This window comes from Zingiber officinale, chromosome 3A, assembly GCF_018446385.1.
Source record: "Zingiber officinale cultivar Zhangliang chromosome 3A, Zo_v1.1, whole genome shotgun sequence".
Taxonomy (NCBI): Eukaryota; Viridiplantae; Streptophyta; class Magnoliopsida; order Zingiberales; family Zingiberaceae; genus Zingiber; species Zingiber officinale.
Window position 1 is genome coordinate 157,828,181 of NC_055990.1, and position 22,505 is coordinate 157,850,685.

At 35.8% G+C, this 22,505-nt stretch overlaps 1 protein-coding gene across 1 annotated transcript; it reads right to left on the reverse strand.

Moving 5' to 3' along the window:
- Window positions 1-4,603: 4,603 nt before the first annotated feature.
- Window positions 4,604-7,582, reverse strand: LOC122050816 (probable protein S-acyltransferase 22). The gene is made up of 5 exons (XM_042611690.1): window positions 7,498-7,582; window positions 7,148-7,276; window positions 6,971-7,051; window positions 6,484-6,633; window positions 4,604-4,726 (listed from the first exon to the last, which is right to left on the reverse strand). The coding sequence occupies exons 1-5, from the start codon at window positions 7,516-7,518 to the stop codon at window positions 4,604-4,606; spliced, it is 504 nt and encodes a 167-aa protein (XP_042467624.1). The 5' UTR covers window positions 7,519-7,582.
- Between the last annotated feature and the right edge of the window lie 14,923 nt (window positions 7,583-22,505).

A 22,505-nucleotide genomic window follows, 5' to 3' on the forward strand; every position in this document is an offset into this window, starting at 1 on the left:
TGATTTGTTGTGCCAAAGCCATGATCAGTGTGAATAGAGGTGATGTTGGGTGATGTGCATTTGATATATACTTGTGAATGTGTTAACAACTCGATATTTATTCGTAGATCAATTAATTGCTAGTATAATGTCATGGTTGCATATAAGTGATATGCAATTGGTAAATATGTTATCTACCGCTATAGCTAAGAATGACTTGTTGACCAAAGTAAGGTTATTCTTATCTATGGTGGCTATTAACCCACTTGGAGAAAACCTACCATCTCCCGAATTTAAAATAAGGGTATTTGAATTTAATAAATAAGTGGGCTTTTATGTAAATTATTTACATAAATAAAATCATGTCTCTTATACATTCTCATTTTTGTATTTCTAGGTTAATCATTTAATTATAACTTCTATTAATCTGCACTCAATTTTGGACTCGAACAAACTGATTGGGCCAAACTTCTTGGGCTAGTTTTGAAATTTGAGAATTGTTCTCAAAGCTGAGAAGCTAGCTTATGTCTTTGATCAACCTCTTCCCACTAGTCTTGATGCCAATGCAACTGCGAACCAACTGTTGGTCCTTTAGAAACATAAGGATGATTCTGTACTTGCTAGTTGCATCATGCTAGCCGCTATGACATCTGAATTACAAAAACAACATGAGCATTTGGATGCTTATGATATTGTCTATCATCTTCGTGAGTGATAACCATGATTTTACTGTATTATTTTGATTCATATATGCATGGTTTGATATTGATTTCATAAGTTTAAATCATGGTTACATCACATTTTTGTGCATTGTCTTATTCTTGGACTTAATTGCAAATTATTATATTTTTGTGTTATTTGATGATAATATTTGATTTTTATTTTGTAGGCATCAAAGGATCTTGGATTTGGATCTATTCGGACCAAATTTGTGCTCGAATCCGAGTTCAAACGAGAAGATCAAACCTTGGAGTTATTTGGACCGTTCATCTACAATCAAGCAGATCTGAGTCATCCATTGAAGATCTGGCCCATCCAACCTAATGAGGAGGAGATCTCAGCCATAGATGAAGATCCAGAGGTTTTGATTCAGATCTGTGTTCATACAGCCATTGATCAAGCTCGAATTAATCTGGACCGTTCATCAAAGATTGGGCAGATCTGAACCATCCAGTGAAGATCTGGTCGATCCGACCTAAGGAAGACTAGATCCAGACCCTATATCAAGATCAGTACCTCCGGATCAGATTTTAGGTGACTTTTCACCGTTGATCAGGAGCAAAATCAATCACAACCGTCCGTTCAGATCTGGATCAGATTCAAAAGAGAAGCTACAGTACCTTCGTGGCTTCATCGACTCCTCTTCCAAGTATTGCGTCGCGCGGCATTTCTCCAGGAGATTTCGACCCCGATTCTTCCTCCAATCGATCTCTCAAGCTTCGACCTCGGTGGTGAGCTTCACGGCAGCTGATTCCGATCATCCGGAGCCATTGGAGGACGTTCCCTCCGACGATCCTCTATCTTCACCAGATTTGTTGGGTATTTCCTCAGATCTGAGCTCCACCTTCCATCAGCGACGTTCGGCGGTGTTCCTCCGGCATTACTGAGCTTCATCCGACCACAATCCGCAATCCATAGCCTCCATTCCAGATTCAGAGGTCAAGGTTTGAAGATTTCCAGATTTTTGGCATTTGAGTGAGTTTAGGGTTTTCTAGCTCACCGGAGGTGGTCCACCAGCGTAGTTGAGCATACCTTGAACTGAGACGCAGCTGAGATGCTCCACTGAGGTCCGGAGTTGGGTGTTCCCGACTTCGGCACTCTTGTGTGATGACAAGAGTGTGTTGCTTAATAGATTGATTGTGAGAATGGATTGGTTTACCATTTTAGTTCCTTTTATTCCTGTTTTGTAGCTTGGCATAGATTTATTTTGATGTTGTTATGTTTTTAGTAGTAGTTTAGCATTTCATTACCTTGTTAAAACTTGGTTTAAGTCTTATTTGGTGCTCGTTTAATTGTTAGGTTGTTAACTTCAAGCTAGGGTTTTAATTAGTGTTGTAGATCAGATTTAATTGCATTTCATTATTTCATATTTAGTTTAAGTGTGCTGATGGTTTAATTATAATGTAGGGTGACAATGCATTATGGTTTGATCATTGGCACATAGTTAGGTTTCACTCTTACTTTAGATTAATTTCTTTATTGCTGTGCTTCACTTTTGTTAGACTTAGATTTAAATTTAAACCCCCATTTTTACATTAGAAACCCCAAAAATAGGAAGAAAATGACAATCCTAGATTACATCCTACCGTTTGTTCCTTGAGGTTCGATCCTGGGCTCGTTACTACAACATGATTGTGTAGATAAGGGGTTCATGGAATATTAATTGTTAATTTGATAAGCCCTTTTGCGACATGTAGAATTTTTAGGCTTATCAAATTTTGGTGTCGTTGTCGGGGACACTAGTGATGTTTTTAGGATTGTTGTTTGATTGCTTTCATGATTATATATCCATGTGTTGATTTTATTTGTTCCTGAGTCTTCTAATTTTATTTGCTAGTTGTCAGTGTAAGAACAGGAAATTCTTTTTACCATGGATCCATATTATCAGTATTTTGGAGATGGGATGGAGAGTTATTACGATCAACCTCAGACTCAGTTCTATCAGCTTGAATCTCAGTACTACCTACCTATGGAGCAGCGGAATAGGTATGAGGAAGTACAAGACCAATTTGCAAATTTAGTTTGGAAATTCAATGAAGTTATGCAACAAATGAGAGAACATCAAGAGCAACAATTTGTAAGGATACAGAATATTCAGAGTCAGTTAGATCAGATTGCATCATCCATTAATCGGTTACAAGCACAAAACTCTAGTGAGGTGATGGATAGTAGTGATTTTGTCAGGCCTAACCCTACTTCCATTTATTCACATGATTTATCTAGTTTTATTTGTGATGATGATGTAGTTGGTCATATTTTTGATTCTATTGATACTGTTTCTCTAGATGTTGTGAATGATGCAGGTATTGTTGCAGAAGATGACTTAAGTGTAGGGGATTGCTTACTGGAATCATTACCTCAAGAATCACCTGGATTTGATTATGATGAGGATGTAAGTGTAGGGACTTGTGCTATGGAGCCAAGCACCCAAGAATCACTACATGAAGTTGTACATTCACCAGAATCAGAGTCTGAGCATTTACTAGATGAGGAAGAGGTAACAAACACCACTCTAGGTACCTTTCAACACGATAAGGTAAGTATTGTTTGTGATACATCAGGAAATTTCATAGAGGTATCATTTATTGATTTTATTATATGTGAATCATTTATTAAAATATCTTTTACCCACACTAATGCTCTCCTATTTTCTTTGTATCCCACATGTGTGTGGGAGGTGTTTTCTTTGATTAACGTTGTAAGAGCAGTTGAGCTTCTGGAGTGGGTGCTTAAACTGAACCGACTTAGACTTCCAGAAAAAATTTTGAAAGGAAAAATGAGTAACAAGAAGAATTTGAGTGGAACCACAACTACTCCACTACCGGGGTGACTTCTTCTTCTGAATCTTCTTCAACCACCGGGAGTTAAAGGAGAGTTGGTTCTGATTTTGTTTTCTTTTGCATTTTAATTCATGCTTTGTTAATAAATTCGTTATACGTTTCTTTGGCTTCATACTTTGCAATTGCATTTTGTTTTTACATTTTGCATTTTATTTTCACATTTGCTTTCATACTTTGCATTTTGTTTAGCATATGACATGTCATTTGAATAAAATTCTCCATGAATTTATCTAGTGATACTTTTAAGATGGTAAAAGTCTCTTAAATTTGATCATCAATTTTATGTCATGTGACATGATTGGATACTCTACTTACATGATATTGGTTAAAATGGTGGTGGATTCCATTTTGATTAATCAAGCTTGATTGCATAAAATATCTAGAGAGGACCACCTTAAGCCTTAACACTATTTTATCTTTGTGTGGCATGCACTCATAGCAAATTAAACTCTAGAAGTTGCTTAGTTTTTTTTCAAAGTCACAATAGCATATGTGTGCATGGAAATGAAGGATTTTTGTCATTTTTGTTCCATCATGATTTCTCATTTCTTTCTCCACTATTTTCTTGAAACATTCTTATCTTGCATTCTAATTCTTAATTCTCTTTGCTTGTCATATTACTTTTATTTCGTTGAGAGTTTTGGATTAATTGCTTGATGAGTTAGCTTGACTAGATGAACAAAGAATTAAGTGTGGGGGAGAATTGTATATGCTTAAGATTCTTGAGGTTTCTTACTTCAAATGGTTTGGAAATTCTGAAATTGAGAATCCAAGTTGATGGATACATTATTTGAAGTTTTGAAATGCTGGAATCTAAACATTCTTTTGGTGTTGCTGCCATGAGGTGTGCTATAACCTTTAAGAAGAATGTGTTTAACAATAGGAATGCAGATTAGCATTTCTACTGTACTGTTTTCAGAACAAGCAATTGATGTAACAGAAACTATAAATTGCTAAGCTGTAGAATCATTATTGCATTTAGTCCTAACCTTGCTATTACAATTCTGCACAACAACAATCTCTGAACCCAGCAATGGCTTGTTTTGAAAAGAAGTTGTCTGCTATTAAATTTCAGCAATTCTGTTTGCTGAACTTTGCTTGTTATAGACAGTTACAAGATCCTGAAATCTGAAGTGGAAGAGGTTTATTGAGAAAGGCAGAAAATTACAAAATGCAGTAATTAGAATCTGCAGAAAATTGAGGCTGCAGTAATATGTAAATGAAGAGCTTAGTGTCAATGTTGTGTCAAAGATGTATGCTCTTTTCAACCAGCAGCAACATGAAGTTTAACCTCTATCATTTCAGTGACAAAGTATGGTTTTCTTTTAAAGGAAGCTTTGCCCTCTCGTTAACAATTAGAAGTGATGAAGTGCAGGAATGCAATGGTGTAAAATTTTCTTTGATCAGGAGCAAGAAACTAAAACTGTAACACAAAGGAAAGGCCGTGGAAATCTGCAGAATTGTAGTGCAGAGTTGGAAAATCTGTATCAGGTTTGTATCAAGATTTGGAAGCAATATCCAAATGAGTGGAAGCTTAATTGAAATCTAAGAGTATGTTTGAAACAAATGGTATGTTGACCTTGTATGGCATTTGCAAGATGAGAAAAGCTGAATTCAGGGATTTATCTGGACACAAAACAATGTAAGAACAATGAGTTGTATAGCCACTGGAATCTGATCACAATGGACTTTAATGGGAAATTCAATTAGTGGTAATTATTTTATCAACGAAGCACTTGAATGGAGTATTGTTTACTTTGAAAAGTTGAAGAAAAGGGCAACAATTGGTACATTAAACAGTGAAGTAAAAATGTAGAAACTGAATTCAGAAACAAATGAAAACAAATGTGTGCAACTCTTCATTATCAGCCCTTGGAACCTTTGGGGAATAAATTGAACCTCTTGAATGTTCAGCATTATTTGTTGTTTATCTTCTTTCTATTCTTTTCAAACCTGCTGGATATAATTCGGATGGTATCAAAAGTGCAGAATTCTGAAATTGTAGTAGCTTTCTAAGTGATGTTATTGGCTGAAACAAGATGGGAATCAAGATATTGTTTGATTGAGTGATTGTTATGTTCTTTGTGAATAAATTGTTGAAGCATGAAGTGAGTGTTGTATTAAAGAGAGTTTAAAGATTCATAGAATTCCAGTAGGATTACATCTGTTTATATAGCTATATAACCACACAACCCTAAGAATCAACTTATTAACAAAAGATAAAAAGACCTATCTACCCTTGCTTCTCACAACACTCCCCCTCAAGTTGAACATATATATCAAACATGTTCAACTTGCTAAGAGAAGAGTCGAACATAGCTTGGCACTACAAGAAAAAAGCTAAACAACAACGCTTTTTTGGCGTTGTCGTATGTACTTAAAAAGTGATGTTGTAGATGGTGTTGTAGAAAGTCATATCAAAGACAACGCTTTAAAAGCGTTGTGGTTGGTCACAAAGACAACGCTTTTTAAGCGTTGTCTTTTCGTTCTTAAAAAACGTTGTTATAGATGCTGTTGTAAAAATGCACATATCAAAGACAACGCTTTAAAAGCGTTGTGGTTGGTCACAAAGACAACGCTTTTTAAGCGTTGTCTATTCGTTCTTAAAAAGCGTTGTTAAAGATGTTGTTGTAAAAATGCACATATCAAAGACAACGCTTTAAAAGCGTTGTGGTTGGTCTCAAAGACATTATTTTTTAAGCGTTGTCTTTTATTACTTAAAAATGTTGTCTTTTTAAATTTATAAAAAATAGTGTTTTTCTTAATTAAATAGCAAAAATTATAAAAAATACTCAAAATTTACATATAATTGAATATCCACAACCACAATCATTTTTATAATAAGACTATTTAACAAATAAATAAAACTTTATATTATACAAACAAAATGTATACATATTGATCCACAAATTAAATTTGTATCATACAAGTAAAAGACAACGACATTTGCGGACATTTGCGGACTGGTGCTGCTTAGTCTAGTAAAAGAGCTCACTTGGGACATTTGCGGACTTTGCTGCCCACCAACAGCAAGTTGCTCCTGCTCCTGATCTTGCTCCCTCAAAGCAATAATGTAATCATAGGTGCTGATTCCCTGTAAGCGCATCCATGTAGAGTAGCATGAGCTAGTTAAAGTGTCAATTTTCTCCAGAATTGATGAATAAACAACACCATATCGTTCAAATTCTACTATTTGTTTTCCACTATGGAAAATCTATCAGTTAAATAACAAGCTGTAATAGTTCAGTTGGATAATAAGTTTCAGTAATGCTCAGTGTATGGATGAATGCAAAGAATTTGAAAATATAAAAGATATATTCCTTGAAATAGAGATATTTGACCGGATACATAGGTTTGTTTTATATAAATGTAGGAGCTGTGTAACTGGTAGTGTTTGCTGTGTCACAAGTAGAAATATGAAAGTAGTGTACCTTTTTTATTAAAAGAATATGGAAGAAGAAAAGTTGTGCAACTGGAAGAGTAGCAACCATGGCTAATAAAGTGCACACAGCCTGCATTATAGAGACATTATCAAATTAGTATCAGAACCTTGAAAAATCCTCATTATGATGTGTGATTTTCATTCATTTTCTCTTCTGAGTACTCACCACCACAATGATAAAGGGTGCCAAGGAAAAGCTACTACCCAGCTTTGAAACAATTTCAGCAGAAAATCTCCTTCTCTCAACAAAACACAGTATCAGCACAAGCATCCCAACAGCCCACTGCAGAATAAGCTGGCCCAAGGTGCACAAAGCATGGAGACCAATCAATAGTCAATCAGAATGAAAAGGACCTGACATAAAATGCATTCTATGTATCAGGTCCTTCACGTACTAAGAAAATAGTATCTTCTAAGTTGATGCACACAGATGATAAATCTACACTAAGAAAATAGTGTCAATCACTATGATTAATGAATACAACTATTGGAATGGTAGGAAATATTTGTGCTTACCAAGAGAAGAGCAAACACCATGAGGATGAAGAACCTTTTGTAATTTTTTCTTCCTATGCAGTTATTGATCCACTACAAGGAAAGATGAATACTGCATATTACTACAAGATAACAAAACATATAAGGTTGTGAATGGAGAAAACCCTCACCCTGCAATGATGATCAAAGCCATCAACGCATTTGTCACAGACTCTACAATGCTTACTATATTTTAGAACCTGCAATACAAACAGATAGAAATCATTAGAGAAAAACCAAGTTAATATAAAGCACATAAGAACTTTATTTTTCTTGAAAAGATTGTGTGGCTCATCGTAAATGAGATCTCTATCACCTTTCTCCCTAATAACCAATATTCTGAATTATCCATCTTTTATGGTTATGCATTTATCCAAAGGCCATCTGATCAAGCAATCAAAAAAAGTAAATTACTCATCTTACTGTCCTATTCTTTTTAAGACATCCTACCACACCACATGAGAAGCACCCACATTGTTTTGGTTAGCCTAGAAATTTGCAACTTATCACCTCGAATCCCAACGGTGGCATCACTCTGAATTATTGCACAACTTCTCCATCCATAGCAATCCAAACATCAGAACACGAAATGGCGAAGAAATATTACCTTAGTTAAGATGGAAGATTAAAAGTATTGATCAGGAAGAGACCAACAACTTTAGAAGCCTCGAAGTTTTAAATTTTGTCCATGCTGGTTGGCACAGGGAAAAAAATTCATTCCATCTGCCAACTGGCACACGAAAAAGAACAAAACTGAAGTGTTCCTCTTTGTCGGTTGAAACCTACTATGTCACCTCATTGCCAATTGAAACCCACTGCATCCCCTCACGAGCAGTCTTCTGAACAGCCACCCACTGCATCCCCTCACGAGCAGTGTCACTTAACATGGCCAATATATATGCTTGGAGAAGATGACTTGTTTCAGAAGCTTTTTAGATCAAAGATACGAAGATGACTAGAGGATCTGGCTTTTTGACTTGAAGCTGGTTCAAAGAAGACAAATCAAATATACAAATACTAAGATGAAAGCATAATGAAGTAGTTAACTTTTTCTACTTTACCTGATTATAAGATCTATAGCTTCTTGCTCAGTATTTTGCTGCACGAGTAATTATTAGAAAAACAAACCCAATAGTGGAACAAAAGCTAGATAAAGAAACTAGATAATTTACACTGACAGAACTTTACAGAATAACATATAATACAGTGCTTTGTACTTGCATATTAATCCAGAAAACATCCTTTCACCTAAGTGACAATTTTTCCAAAACATCATCATTCACAAAACATCATCATTCACTAAAAATTTTCACAAGTTTTTAAACTTCAGTGACAACTTTTCTTTGGGGTCAACTGCTCAAGGTCGATCTGGTAACTATGCACTGCATCAAAAAAATTGGCATTAACTATGATTCCACCAAAAAAACCACCATTCCATGAACTTAAATCTAAATAGAATTATGGCAACTATCATTCCATACCTATTCATAAATATGATCTTGTATGCACTCCGCCAACTCGGACCGAACCTCATCAATTTGTTCACGAGAGTACCCTATTTTTGTGAACTGTGAGCATACACAATTTATGTTAATGGAAAAATAATCAACACTGATCACTTTGCAATTTTAAATAGTTTATGTCAAATAATTTGAGATAAGCTAAATAATGTTACTATTGATTGCAGCGAATCTCTCTCAATAGTCTCAACTTCTTCAATAATTTCTCTCATAAAGCGCATCACAAAAAAACCACATTGTTTCGCATCCGGTTGTTGAGGAGCCTATATATAGTAATTAGAGTCAAATTGTTAATGAAAATTATACACATTACAATATATGTTAAACAAAAGTACACATACCTTAACTACTTCCCACTTAACATTTTTCCTACCTTTCCTTCCCTTGGTTGAATTAAACAATTTTAAGGCCCTTCATACGTTAAGAATATTTGTTAAATAAGATTTTTATTATAATAAATATTTACTAAAAGAAATCTGAACTCACATTTCTATTACGTATTTTGAATCATCATCGCGAATGCGGCAACTTAGGGAATCCCAAGTAAATAGCATCCTTGTAAGGTTCAATAACACTAAGATTCCAATGGAAACTAGGCAAATACATAGGATTAGATCATAAAATTGAATAAATTATCGAAAGGAAGCAATTGAAAGTGATGTTTTACTTCTTGCTTACCCGACATTACATGGCACTAACACTAGTTGATCTGTTGATGCACTTGTCAGCTTATCTGCTAAAAGAGTTGCCCTTTGATTCAGGGTTTCAAGCTTAACTGATTTGTCTTGTGCCGTTTTTGCCAGATATGGGAGTTTGTGAGGATTCATAAATCTGAATTTCTTTGTCTTGGTATCTTTCACCATCTTTTTATACAGACACCTATCATTGCAAAGAAAAAAATATTTAGATACTAAATAATAAAATTTAGATACAAAACACTCATAATAAGTTGGAAAAATAATGATCACTCATAACACTAAGTTATGGTGATGATAGTAACATCCATACATGAGAACTTACTATGAACAGTCTTGCATATTAAACATACCAGAAATGTATACATGCAAATTCTTTTATTTCTTGAGGACAAGCACATTTAAGATACTTAAAAATATACAAGAAAAAAGATATGAGCAAAGTACTTCCTATCTAGAAGAACAAATGGCAGAAGGCAAACATTAAGGGCCGGTTGAAAATGAATGAGCTATATTTATGTAAAGTGTACCACATCAATTGATATTATTAAACCTCTCAATAGAAATGATGAACTATTAACTTAATGAGAATAACATGGTATGAGAAAATTACTAGAAGTTGAATTTTTCAAGAGTAAACTTGTTCACACAACAATATTAGTAAACTTCTTGCAGTTCAAATCAGGGATTTTCTGTCTTGCTAGATATTAGAATTTCCCAGCAAACATAAAGCAATGCAGTAATTTCCCAGCATAAGTAAAGCAATGCAGTTGCAACCGAGAAAATAATATTTAGATACTAAATAATAAAATTTACTAACAAAACAATCATGTGGATTAAAAAATAATGATCACTCATAATAAGTTGGTGAAATTGTAACAATAAACCATAATAAGTTGCTAAAATTGGGAAGCAAACATGTGATGAAAAAGTTGCTGAAATTGCTTAAATAAACTTACTTACCATATGTAGGCAACGATCAAATTTCCTGAAATTGCCTCCAAATGATACAAAGAATTGATGTCCTCAAGGTCAAGAAAAAGTTCACAATCTTCATCAAACACTTCATTATCTAAGCACATTGATATACATTTTCCTCCATCTAGAGCATGCTTACTGTAACAATATAACATATGTAATGCTCTTGGGACACTTGTTGACAAAGTAGGTTTTGATTTTTTTCGTTCAAACTTCTTCCTTCTAGGCTTCTAATAATTTCAAATATAAACAAGTTAGATAGCTAGGTTGAATAATAATAAAGTGGCAATATAATTAGAAATATAATAATAAAGTGACAATATAATTAGAAATATAATATCTCATATACCTCATCTTGCTTCACAATCTGCTGTTCAGGCCAAGCCACAACAGTTCCTATGGCATCACCAATTACTTCACATTCACTTGGAATTGGATATGGCAAAGGAGCGGATTTGTCCACTGCTTGATCAATGGAGACTCGAATGCAATTCTTGGGAAATGGAATACCATGAAGCATTTTTTCCATGCCATTCAAACAAACAATTGTACCATATGCAACAATATTTGAGCAAGATTCCAATGTCAATGCAACTGATTGACCCTAAAATATTAAAAAAAACATGTTGATTATATTTAGTTTATAATGCTATAATAATAATGAATATCACTATAACTTGTATTTTACCTGTAAAACTTCGTCTTTACCCACAATCTGTACGTCATCTTCTTCAATATTCTTCTGATGAAACTTCACCGAGCAACTGCCTTTGTCATCAATTGAATTGTCCCATGCACCCCTTTTATGCATTAATGCTTCAAGTTTTTGGATGCGTACATCTTGTTCTAAAATTTGCATCTTCGCCTCCTTCAGCTCCCTTTTATGCTCAGCGATTATATCTAGGGTAACATCATATTTCTTCCTTGTTCTACCAACATTGAAATAGATTGTTGGGTTGATATGACCTCCGATACCCCGGACACGCCCAGAATATTCCTGAGTTTCAAGTGCCTTGGTAAGAATATCCTCTTTTGCTCCTTCGCATTGCAGCTTACCCTCCCTCTTTTGCTGTATATATTCATCCTGTAATGCAACATTAAAAAGAATTATCAGTACTTTACCAAGGATAATTACCAAGGATATGCAATATTGGTTTAAAAAATACTGATGTCCAGGCCGGTTCTTCCCCAAGTAAACCACTGCATGTAATAGACTTTTCGACTTGATCTCTTCTCCAAGTAAGAACATTTCAAACCTAGATACCTAGTAAATCCACATCTGTTCTATATAAACCCGTCACCTCTAAGCTCTCAATGCATTCATTCACCATTTACTTCCTCAATACATGCTCTAGTACTGAGAATTCAAGCTATGCAAGGAATGGCTGTTAAACTCCTCATTGCACTGCTTGCCTTGGCTTCCTCACGCAAAGGGTATGCATGCATGCAACTTTACTCTCAAAAACGGCAAGGTTTCTTGAAGTCATTATCAGAAGAACATGAAAATTTACTTACAATCTTGTGTACTGTGTCCACCAAATCTTCACCTTCAAACTCTCCTCCTTTGTTGGCGCGTCCTTTCTTCCACATAATAGCTCTATTGATGTCATTATCATCACATAATTCAGTCCCCTACAACAAAGAAAAATCAAATAACAAATGTGAAATAATTTAATGTGAATCAATTAGAGGGTTCTTAGAGGAAATATATTTTAAAAATACTTACAATTTCTTCAGCAAAGCGTGCATACCCTTTGCGTGAGAGTCGATGAGGATATCTATTTTTTTTCCTTCGCTCTTTTTGTTGATCACTGAGTTTCTAGTTATTTCAAACAGGCGACATATCAAATTTGAATAATACATAATGAATTATGATCGAATAGTTTCAAAAGAAAAAATTTAGAATCTTACAATGAAATCTTCAGAAATGCGACTAATGACAAACGCACGCCAATCTTCTCTTGTAATTTCAAAGCCAACAGGTGGCTCATTCAACTCCTCAGGTTTGTCACACCTGCTTAAAATAAATTTTTGGGTGAGATGGGTCTTGTATTGCCTCCACTTACTGTTTGCAGACCTCAAACATCCCTTTTTCCACTTTGAGTCAACATTATAAATCAACTGTACATCAAATAAGTGGAAAACATTAATAAGATTAATTAAGACAAACATAAAATATATCTATCATTAGTAGTGAAATATTATAATTGTTAAAACATGCTAACTTGCTTACATTGACTGATTCCCATATTAATTCTTTGACAGCAATTGGGACTTGCTTCCATGTCTTGTATTTAATATTAACCTTTTGCCGAGCCAAGACACCAATGTAACTTTGCATGGCTACAGCAGCTGGTCCTATCGGTTGTCCAAAATTATTGAATGACACCTCATTTCTAATACCTTGCATTCTTTGCTTTGTAATCTTATCCAACTGTGTGCGACCTCTAGAAGTTCTTGAGGAGATAGTGTCTTTGGAATCCAACACTTTATCACCCTCGCAACTCTCTTCACGGGCAACTGTAATGACTTCTTTACCCTTGTCCAACTTTGCAAGTTGCCCTATTCTCTTACTCTTTCTAGTAGAATCCATTGATCTGTAACAACTTAGACTGATCAACATAAGTTTAGTTAGAAACATGCATAAACTCACAGCAAGATGATATATTTACACCAACAAATTCACAACAATATGAAAAAAAATAAAAGATAAAAGCAGAAACTTGCAATAACATCACAACATATCTGATTCGAATTAAAGTGAGGAATATAACATATTAATATTGTCCACAAATTCATCCTCATAGGTAAATTTTTTACACACTTATATTCAAAAGCAAAAATTCAGCAATTAAATATTGTCAATCCAACTTCCATCACAGTCTTCACGAATACATGGTGGTTCATTATCATCTTCTCCGTCAATATCCATTGATGGTAACCCCCTACTAAAACATTGATAGTGGATAGCAGTGTCCTCTAACTCTTCGCCCTTTAGGTATTCAAAGTAGTCTCTGTTTGGTGTTGCAAGTACAACACTCCATAAAGGATCTTCAGGATCTTCAATGTAAAATACTTGCTTTGCTTGGCTTGCCAGGATAAAAGCGTCAGATTTGAATCCAAGTCTATTGAGGTTTACCAACGTGAAACCAAGATCATCTACTTTAATGTCGTTATTATGCTCCACCCAATTACATTTAAACATTGGAAGTTGAAATTTATGGTAATCAACTACCCATATTTCTTCTATAACTCCATAAAAAACCATATCTGACACAATAGGATTTTTATCCTTTGCACTTGCAACTTGCATTGTCTTTGCAACTAAGCTGACTCCGGAGTTTTGAACAACTCGTATAGCATCACGCTCTTTTGTAGCATAAGTAACCCCATCAATCAAATAGCTAGAGTATTTTAGTACTTGCTTGTTAGGCCCGCGAGCTATCCACATCAATCTTTCTGAAACTTGATGAGTGGAATGGTCAACTACATCAGCAACCTAAATTTTTTATGCAATAAATTTTAATTATGCATAAATATGAAAATGAATGTATGCCAATATGTAATACTAAAGAAACTTACACGATCACGCAACCAAGTAATAAACGTTCGATTATGCTCATCTTGTAACCACTTCTTGGACTTAGCCTTACGAGGAAATCTTGCATTCAAATACGTCATGTGTTCCCTAATCAAATTATTTGGTATAAATAAACCAACAGAATGTAAGCAAACCACATTAAAATATTAATAAGTTAGATACATTACTCGATATAGAGATCAATCTCAGCATCATTTGCCAATACATAACGATGTGCTTGCGTCAACTCATCGTGAGTAGTGGAGTAGACTACTGCACCTGATAAAGGCTTAGTAAGTTCTATTTGTCGATGACTTGATGGGATCCCAATTGTGTGCACACTAGACAGATAGTCTGAGCAAAATTCAACAGCCTCTTCAACAATATAAGATTCAGCCATACACCCATCAGGTCGATGATTTCGCACATAACCTTTCAAAATCTTCATGTATCTTTCAAATGGATACATATACCTATACCAAACCGGTCCACACAGTTTCACCTCCCGCACAAGATGAACACTTAAATGAATCATTATATCAAAAAATGAAGGAAATACTTTTCAAGTAAACACAATATTGTCACAATCTCTCTTTGCATATCATCCATCCTTGAAACATCTATCACTTTATTACATAACACATTGAAGAAGAAACACAAGCGAGTGATAGTGTCTCTAACATGTTTGGGCAAAACACCACGTATCGCCACAGGAAGCAATTGTTGCATTAAAGTGTGGTAGTCGTGTGACTTAAGGCCAATAAGTTTTAAGTCCTTCAACGACACGAGGTTTTTAACATTAGATGAGTAACATGATGGAAGTTGTATTCCAAACAAAGAATTCAAAATTTTCCTTTTCTCATCCTTACTAAGTGTATAACAGGCTGCTGGCAAAAATGTTTTCTTCTCCCCCATCCTTGGTGCCAAATCTGTCCTGACATTCATTTCCAAAAGGTCTAATCTCGCTGCTACTCCATCCTTTGTTTTTCCTGGAATATCAAGTAACGTTTCGATAAGACTTTCACAAATATTCTTTTCAATGTGCATCACATCAAGAACATGTCGAATGTATAGATGTTTCCAATACTGAAGTTCAAAGAAAATTGATTTTTTTTTCCAGCATGATTTTACATCATCATTCGACTGAGACTTTCTACTCATTTTTCCCCAATGACAATTAATTCTTTCAACTCTTTCAAAAACTTCATCGCCACTTAATGGTTTTGGAGCAGGGTTAAATTCTTGGTTCCCATTAAATGCCTTCCGTTGCCTTCGATAAGGATGAGTTGCAGGTAGAAACCTTCTATGACCTGTATAAGACATTTTCCTACTATGCTTCAACCTTGTTGAATAGGTATCTTCACCACAAATAGGACATGCATGATATCCTTTCACAATGCATCCTGACATGTTCCCATATGCAGGAAAATCATTGATCGTCCATAATAAGATAGCCCTAAGCATAAAAGTTTCTTGGCGATATGCATCATATGCTTCGACACCTATATCCCATAAGCATTTTAAGTCATCAATTAGAGGTGCTAAGTAAACATCAATATCATTTCCCGGCTATTTGGGACCAGAAATTAACAATGTGAGCATCATAAATTTTCTCTTCATACACAACCATGGAGGAAGATTATAAGTAATCATTAAAACTGGCCAACAACTATATGCAGAACTCATTAAACCATGAGGATTCATCCCATCAGCTGATATAGCCAATCTGAGATTTCTTGCCTCAATACCAAAATCTGGCCATTTGCGATCAACTATTTTCCAAGAAGGTGTATCAGCTGGATGGCGTAAATATCCATCACAAAGTCTTTTTTCGGCATGCCAAGTCAACTCCTTAGATATCTCTTTATTCCGAAACATTCTTTGAAATCTTGGAATAGGGGGGAAGTACCACAAAACCTTGGCAGGAATTCCTTCATTTATAATATTTTTTTTCCCAACTTCCACCTTGACATCCCGCAAGTAGGGCAATTAGTTAAATCCTCATACTCCTTCCGGTATAAGATACAATCATTAGGACAAGCGTGAATTTTTACATAATCCATCCCTAATGCAGATAAGCTTTTCTTTGCATCATACAGAGATAAAGGCAATTTATTGTCATCTGGAAGTATTTCTCCTAACAAACTGAGTAGGTCAGTGAAACTTTTATCACTCCAACTATATTTGGCCTTCAAGTTGAATAATTTCACAATTGCAGATAACCTTGTAAATTTAGTGCATCCCGGATATAAAGGTGTCTCGGCATCTTCAAGAAGCTTATTGAATTGGGTTGGATTCTCGACATAACTATCATATGCATCATGAACCATATTTATTGGTTCCTCACGAACATATTCATTTGGCCCTACTTGGTCACTTTCATTTTGTGAAATCCCTATCGTAGATCTTTCGCCGTGCCATATCCATGTATGATATGTCATATCTATACCGTTACAATACAGATGTGCCCTGATAGTTTGTATATTTTTCTTCTTTAGATTGCCACATTTTGCACATGGGCAAGATATTCCCATATTCGGATCATTAGTGTTTTCCATTGCAAATTGCAAGAAAGACTCAACTCCATTCTCATATTCACGTGATAGTCTATCCTTTGACATCCAATCTTTGTCCATTCTTTATAACTAATCAATCAACAATGAGCTAATACCTAAAAATATTAACACAAACAATAGTGTGAAACTATAACAAAATATTTAAACAATTAATCAAAATTGTATTTCTACCTGAAAATTTTTGACCATACAGGTTTCTCATCAAAATGCAATCCCAATAGCAATTTTCTCACTTGGGGAGATAACCTAGTTATCTATATTATCCATATGTACATGTTTGTTAGAGTCTACGTATAGGTAGTTAGGTACTTTTGCCTTGGTATAAATTGTAGAGTCATATAATATTGGAGCATTCACCAAAACATATTCTCTATTGAAACATGTTAACCTTTAGTTGAAAAATGAAACCATTCCAGGAAAATGCTTGAATTATAACTTATAATAAGCAACTTTGTTTCTTTAGCACTTGAGAATCTGCAACTTCCTCAAAGGGACATCAACATAAGCAACTCAATGCAATAGTGCATGATGTATTAAATCATACTTAAGCCATTAAGCTCTTAGAAGGCAAGTGACATAAATATAACAATAGTAGTTGATATAAATTCAACAAACTGAGTAGGCACAAGTCACTGCCCAGAATTAATTAAGATGAGATAATGCAGAACACAAGTTTTAGATACAATAAAAATGAGAGATATTCTCTGCGCATTAAGGGTACACAATAAAAATAATAGTAGAATAACACTAGAGATTGATTATTTTCAAGCTGCACATTATACCTGACGACAAAGAAAGGCTGGAATGTGAATAATATCTGCAACTTGGCCAACAGCTTCACACTGAATTTGAGAAAAAAGGATAGCATGTTATATGCTTCATGCTATTTTTAAGGATTAATACCTACTGCCAAAGTCTATAGCTAAACGTTTAAAAATTCCAGATTAAATCATGAGAAAATACAATCAGGGGAGGGGGAAAATTGATGCAGTATGAATCCGGCAAAATGGCTAGTTCGGAAAATAATCAAAAATAAACAAAATCTTATTCTAGAGGGATGGAAGAAATTTTACCTTTCTTTCTTCCGTTCCTCCTACTCTCGAATCTGCTCTGCGAGGAAGGAACTAAGATCGAAGGGTTCAGAGGAGTTGAGGAGCCGTGAGAAGATTAGGAAGGGTAAGCTGACTTTGATTGAGGAGATGGGGAAATGCGAGATTAGGGATCTCGACTTGGAGGAGTTGGGCCGGCGTGAGGAGTTTTGCGTGAGGAGTTTGGGTCGAGATTAGGGTTCAGAGGAGATCACGCGGCAAGGAGAGGAGAAGGCGCGCGTGGAGAGGAGAAGGCGCTCGTGGAGAGGAGTGGAGAGGAGAAGGCGCTCGTGGAGAGGAGAAGGAGAGGAGAAGGCACTCGTGGAGACGCCATTACGAAGGGATGAGAGAGCGAAGTCGAGAACGAGCAGTGAAGGTAAGGAAGAGCAGAGAGAGGGAGGAACAGTGAGGGCAAGAGCAAAGATATCGAGGAGCCGGATCGAAGAACCGCGTGGCAGTGCTACGGCTCCGTCGGATAGTAGAAGAAATTGAGGGATCTCGGCTCCGTCGGCTCCGCCGTGAGAAGATTAGGAAGGGTAAGCTGACTTTGATTGAGGAGATGGGGAAATGCGAGATTAGGGATCTCGACTTGGAGGAGTTGGGCCGGCGTGAGGAGTTTTGCGTGAGGAGTTTGGGTCGAGATTAGGGTTCAGAGGAGATCACGCGGCAAGGAGAGGAGAAGGCGCTCGTGGAGAGGAGAAGGCGCTCGTGGAGAGGAGTGGAGAGGAGAAGGCGCTCGTGGAGAGGAGAAGGAGAGGAGAAGGCACTCGTGGAGAGGAGTGGTGAGGAGAAGGCGCGCGCGCGTTGAGGGTTTAGAGTTTAGCAAAGCGAGGGCTGCGAATTTATTTTAAGTGAGTTTAGGGGAAACATACACAACACTTTAAAAAACGTTTTTTAAAAAAATGTTGTCTTTGACCATAAACAACAACACTAAAGACAACACTTCATTAAAAACCGTTGTCTTTAGTAAAAAGTAAATACCATAGACAACGCTTTTCACTAAAAGCGTTGTAAAACAAAGAACGACAACGTTTTTATTAAAAAGCGTTGTCTATTGGGTGTTGTTGAATGCAAAAATTCTTGTAGTGTGGGGTATAGCTTTTGTAAACATATCAGCAAGTTGGTCCTCAGACTTGACATAAGGCAGACATAGCTCTCCAGAATCAAGTCTCTCCCGAATAAAGTGACGATCAATCTCAATGTGTTTAGTCCGGTCATGTTGTACCGGATTATTTGCAATATTGATTACTGCCTTGTTGTCACAATACAGCCTGAGAGGTAATTCAGCCTTTAATCCCATGTCTGTCAACAGAAAACTCAACCACAACATCTCTGCAAGACCATGTGCCATGGCTCAATATTCTGCTTCAGCACTGGACCGTGCACAAACATTTTGTTTCTTACTCCTCCATGTTACCAAGTTTCCTCCCAAAAAAGTGCAATAGCTAGAAGTGGATCTTCTATCATCTCGAGAACCAGCCCAGTCTGCATCAGAATAGTATTCCACCTTCAGATCACCACCTCCTTTAAACAGCAAGGCTTTTCCAGGACATGATTTCAAGTACCTTAAAATCCTATCATTGACCTTCATGTGGATAGTTTTAGGAGCATGCATGTACTGGCTTACTACACTAACAGCATAGGTGATGTCAGGCCTAGTCATAGATCAATAGAGTAATTTTCCAACCAACCTTTGATATGTTCCCTTTTTCAGATTTGTAAGATCCTCCCCACTAGGACTAGTAAGATCATGATTTACTTCTATAGGAATAGACGCTGGACGAGAACCCAGCTTCCCTGTCTCCTTGAGTAAATCCAACACATATTTTCTTTGACATACATAGATTCCTTTTTTTGATCGAACGACTTCAATGCCCAGGAAGTACCTCAATGATCCAAGATCTTTAATCTCAAATTCTGATGTTAACTTGGACTTAAGAGCCTGGATTTCTACCTCATCATCACCTGTAACTATCATATCATCAACATAAACTAAAAGAATGGTAGTTCTGTCCTCTTTCTTTTTTATAAAGAGTGTATGATCAGCATTCCCTTGTTTAAAGCCAAACAATATCATGACTTTGCAAAACCTATCAAACCATGCTCTGGGAGATTGTTTAAGCCCATACAAAGCTTTTCTTAGCTTGCAAACCTTTCCTTTTGTTTCAATTCCAGGAGGTGGTAACATGTATACTTCTTCATAAAGGTCACCATTCAAGAAGGCATTTTTAACATCTAACTGAAACAGAGGCCAATCATATTGAGCAGCAAGAGAAAGAATTACCCTGACCGAGTTCAGCTTTTCAACTGGTGTGAAAGTTTCCAAGTAATCCACCCCATATGTTTGTTGGTTGCTACTTGGAAAACCTAGAGGTTCCACTGTACAAAAATTTTGTACAAAGGTCTGAACCTTTTCCTAGCTACCATGTGTTCTTTTAAATTAAATTTTGAATCGCCTGCGGAACTTAACACGTTTAATCCAAAACTTAATCTATTCGTTCTTTTAGGTTTTGACTTGGGTCTCCTGCGGAACTTAACACGTTCGACCCAAATCACCTTAAGTTATTAATTCCATCAAATATTAATTTCCATAATTGGTTCACAGTACTGACGTGGCGAGGCACATGGCCTTCTTGGATATGGGAGCAACCACCACCGACTAGACAAAACCTTTTATGGAAAGCTAATATTTAATTTCCTAAAATAACTTTAGGTTAACCAAAAAGAACAATCAAATCACAAGGGAAAAGAAAAAATAAAAGAACACAACATCGAAAAACATATTCGAAATACTAGAATCACATGCCTCTTGTATTTGGTATTATTTCCAAAAATAACTAGTATGATGCGGAAAGAAAAATTACTAGTTATACCTTTTAGAAAGACCTCTTGATCTTCTACCGTATTCCTCTTCTAACCTCGGATGTTGTGTGGGCAACGATCTTTCGAGATGAGAACCACCAAGCACCTTCTTCTTCCTTGCAAATTTTGGCCATCAAAACTTCTTCTAGGATGAAGAGGTTCGGCCACCACCACCATGCTCCAAGGGATGCTAGAAAAGAGGCTTCTTTTCTCTCCTTCTCCTTCTTAGATCCGGCCACCAAAGCTATCTCCACCATGAGAAAGTTTCGGCCACACAAAGGAGAGGAGAGAAAACAAAGGGTCGGCCACACCCAAGGAAGAAAAGAGGGAGAAAAATAGAATAGAGTCGTTCGCCTTGAAGCCTCCTCTACCTCCTCTTTTATAATCCTTGGTCTTGGCAAATAAGGAAAATTTAATAAAAACTTCCTTAATTCTTTTGTCAATGAAAAGGAAAATTTATTTAATTAAAACAATTTTTCCTTTTCAAATTTCAATGGCCGGCCACAACAATAAACTTCCAAGCAAATAAAATTTTAAACACCAATTAAAACTTCCTTATTTGCTTCCGGAAATTTATAAAAATTTTCTAATAATTTTATCCCTTCATGATTGGTTAATAAAAAGGAAATTTAATAAATTAAAATCTTTCTTTTAACATGTAGATAAAAAGAAAGTTATCTCTAAAAATTAAAATCTCTTTTAATCTACAAATAAGGAAAGATATCAAATCTTTTCTTAATCTTTTGTAGAAACTTATAAAAGAGAATATTTAATTTTAAACTCTCTTTTAAATCATGAACATGGTTAAAAAGGAAAGTTTTCTTAAAATTTAAAATCCTCCTTTAAACAACAAATAAGGAAAGATTTCAAATTTTAAACTCTCTTTTAAACATATAGATAATTTACAAATAAGGAACGTTTTAACCAAAAAATTAAAACCATCCTTTTAAACTACAAATAAGGAAAGAGATTAATCTCTTCTCTTAATCTTTTGTAGAAAGTTATAAAAGGAAATTTTTAATTTTTAAACTCTCTTTTAAAATCATAATATCCACATAAGAAATAATTTTAATAAAAATCCTTTTTAATATTCTAGTGGCCGGCCACCTAAGCTTGGGACCCAAACTTTGGCCGGCCACCTACATGGCTCATCCACTTGGTCTTGGCCGGCCCTAGCTTGGGTTCCAAGCTAGCTTGGCCAGCCCCATTGGATGGGTAAGAAGGTGGGTATGCGGTGGGTATAAATCTCTATATACTAGAGGCTACGATAGGGACCGAGAGGAGGAATTGGTTTTGGTCTCCCGATGAAAATAAGCATCCCGTGTTCGCCCCGAACACACAACTTAATTTCATCAATAATAATTCATTCCACTAAAGAACTATTATTGAACTACCGCACCAATCCCAAATTACATTTTGGGCTCCTTCTTATTATGAGTGTGTTAGTCTCCCTGTGTTTAAGATGTCGAATGCCCACTAATTAAGTAAGTTACTGACAACTCACTTAATTAATATCTAGCTCCAAGAGTAGTACCACTCAACTTCATCGTCATGTCGGACTAAGTCCACCTGCAGGGTTTAACATGACAATCCTTATGAGCTCCTCTTGGGGACATTCTCAACCTAGATCACTAGGACACAGTTTCCTTCTATAATCAACAACACACACTATAAGTGATATCATTTCCCAA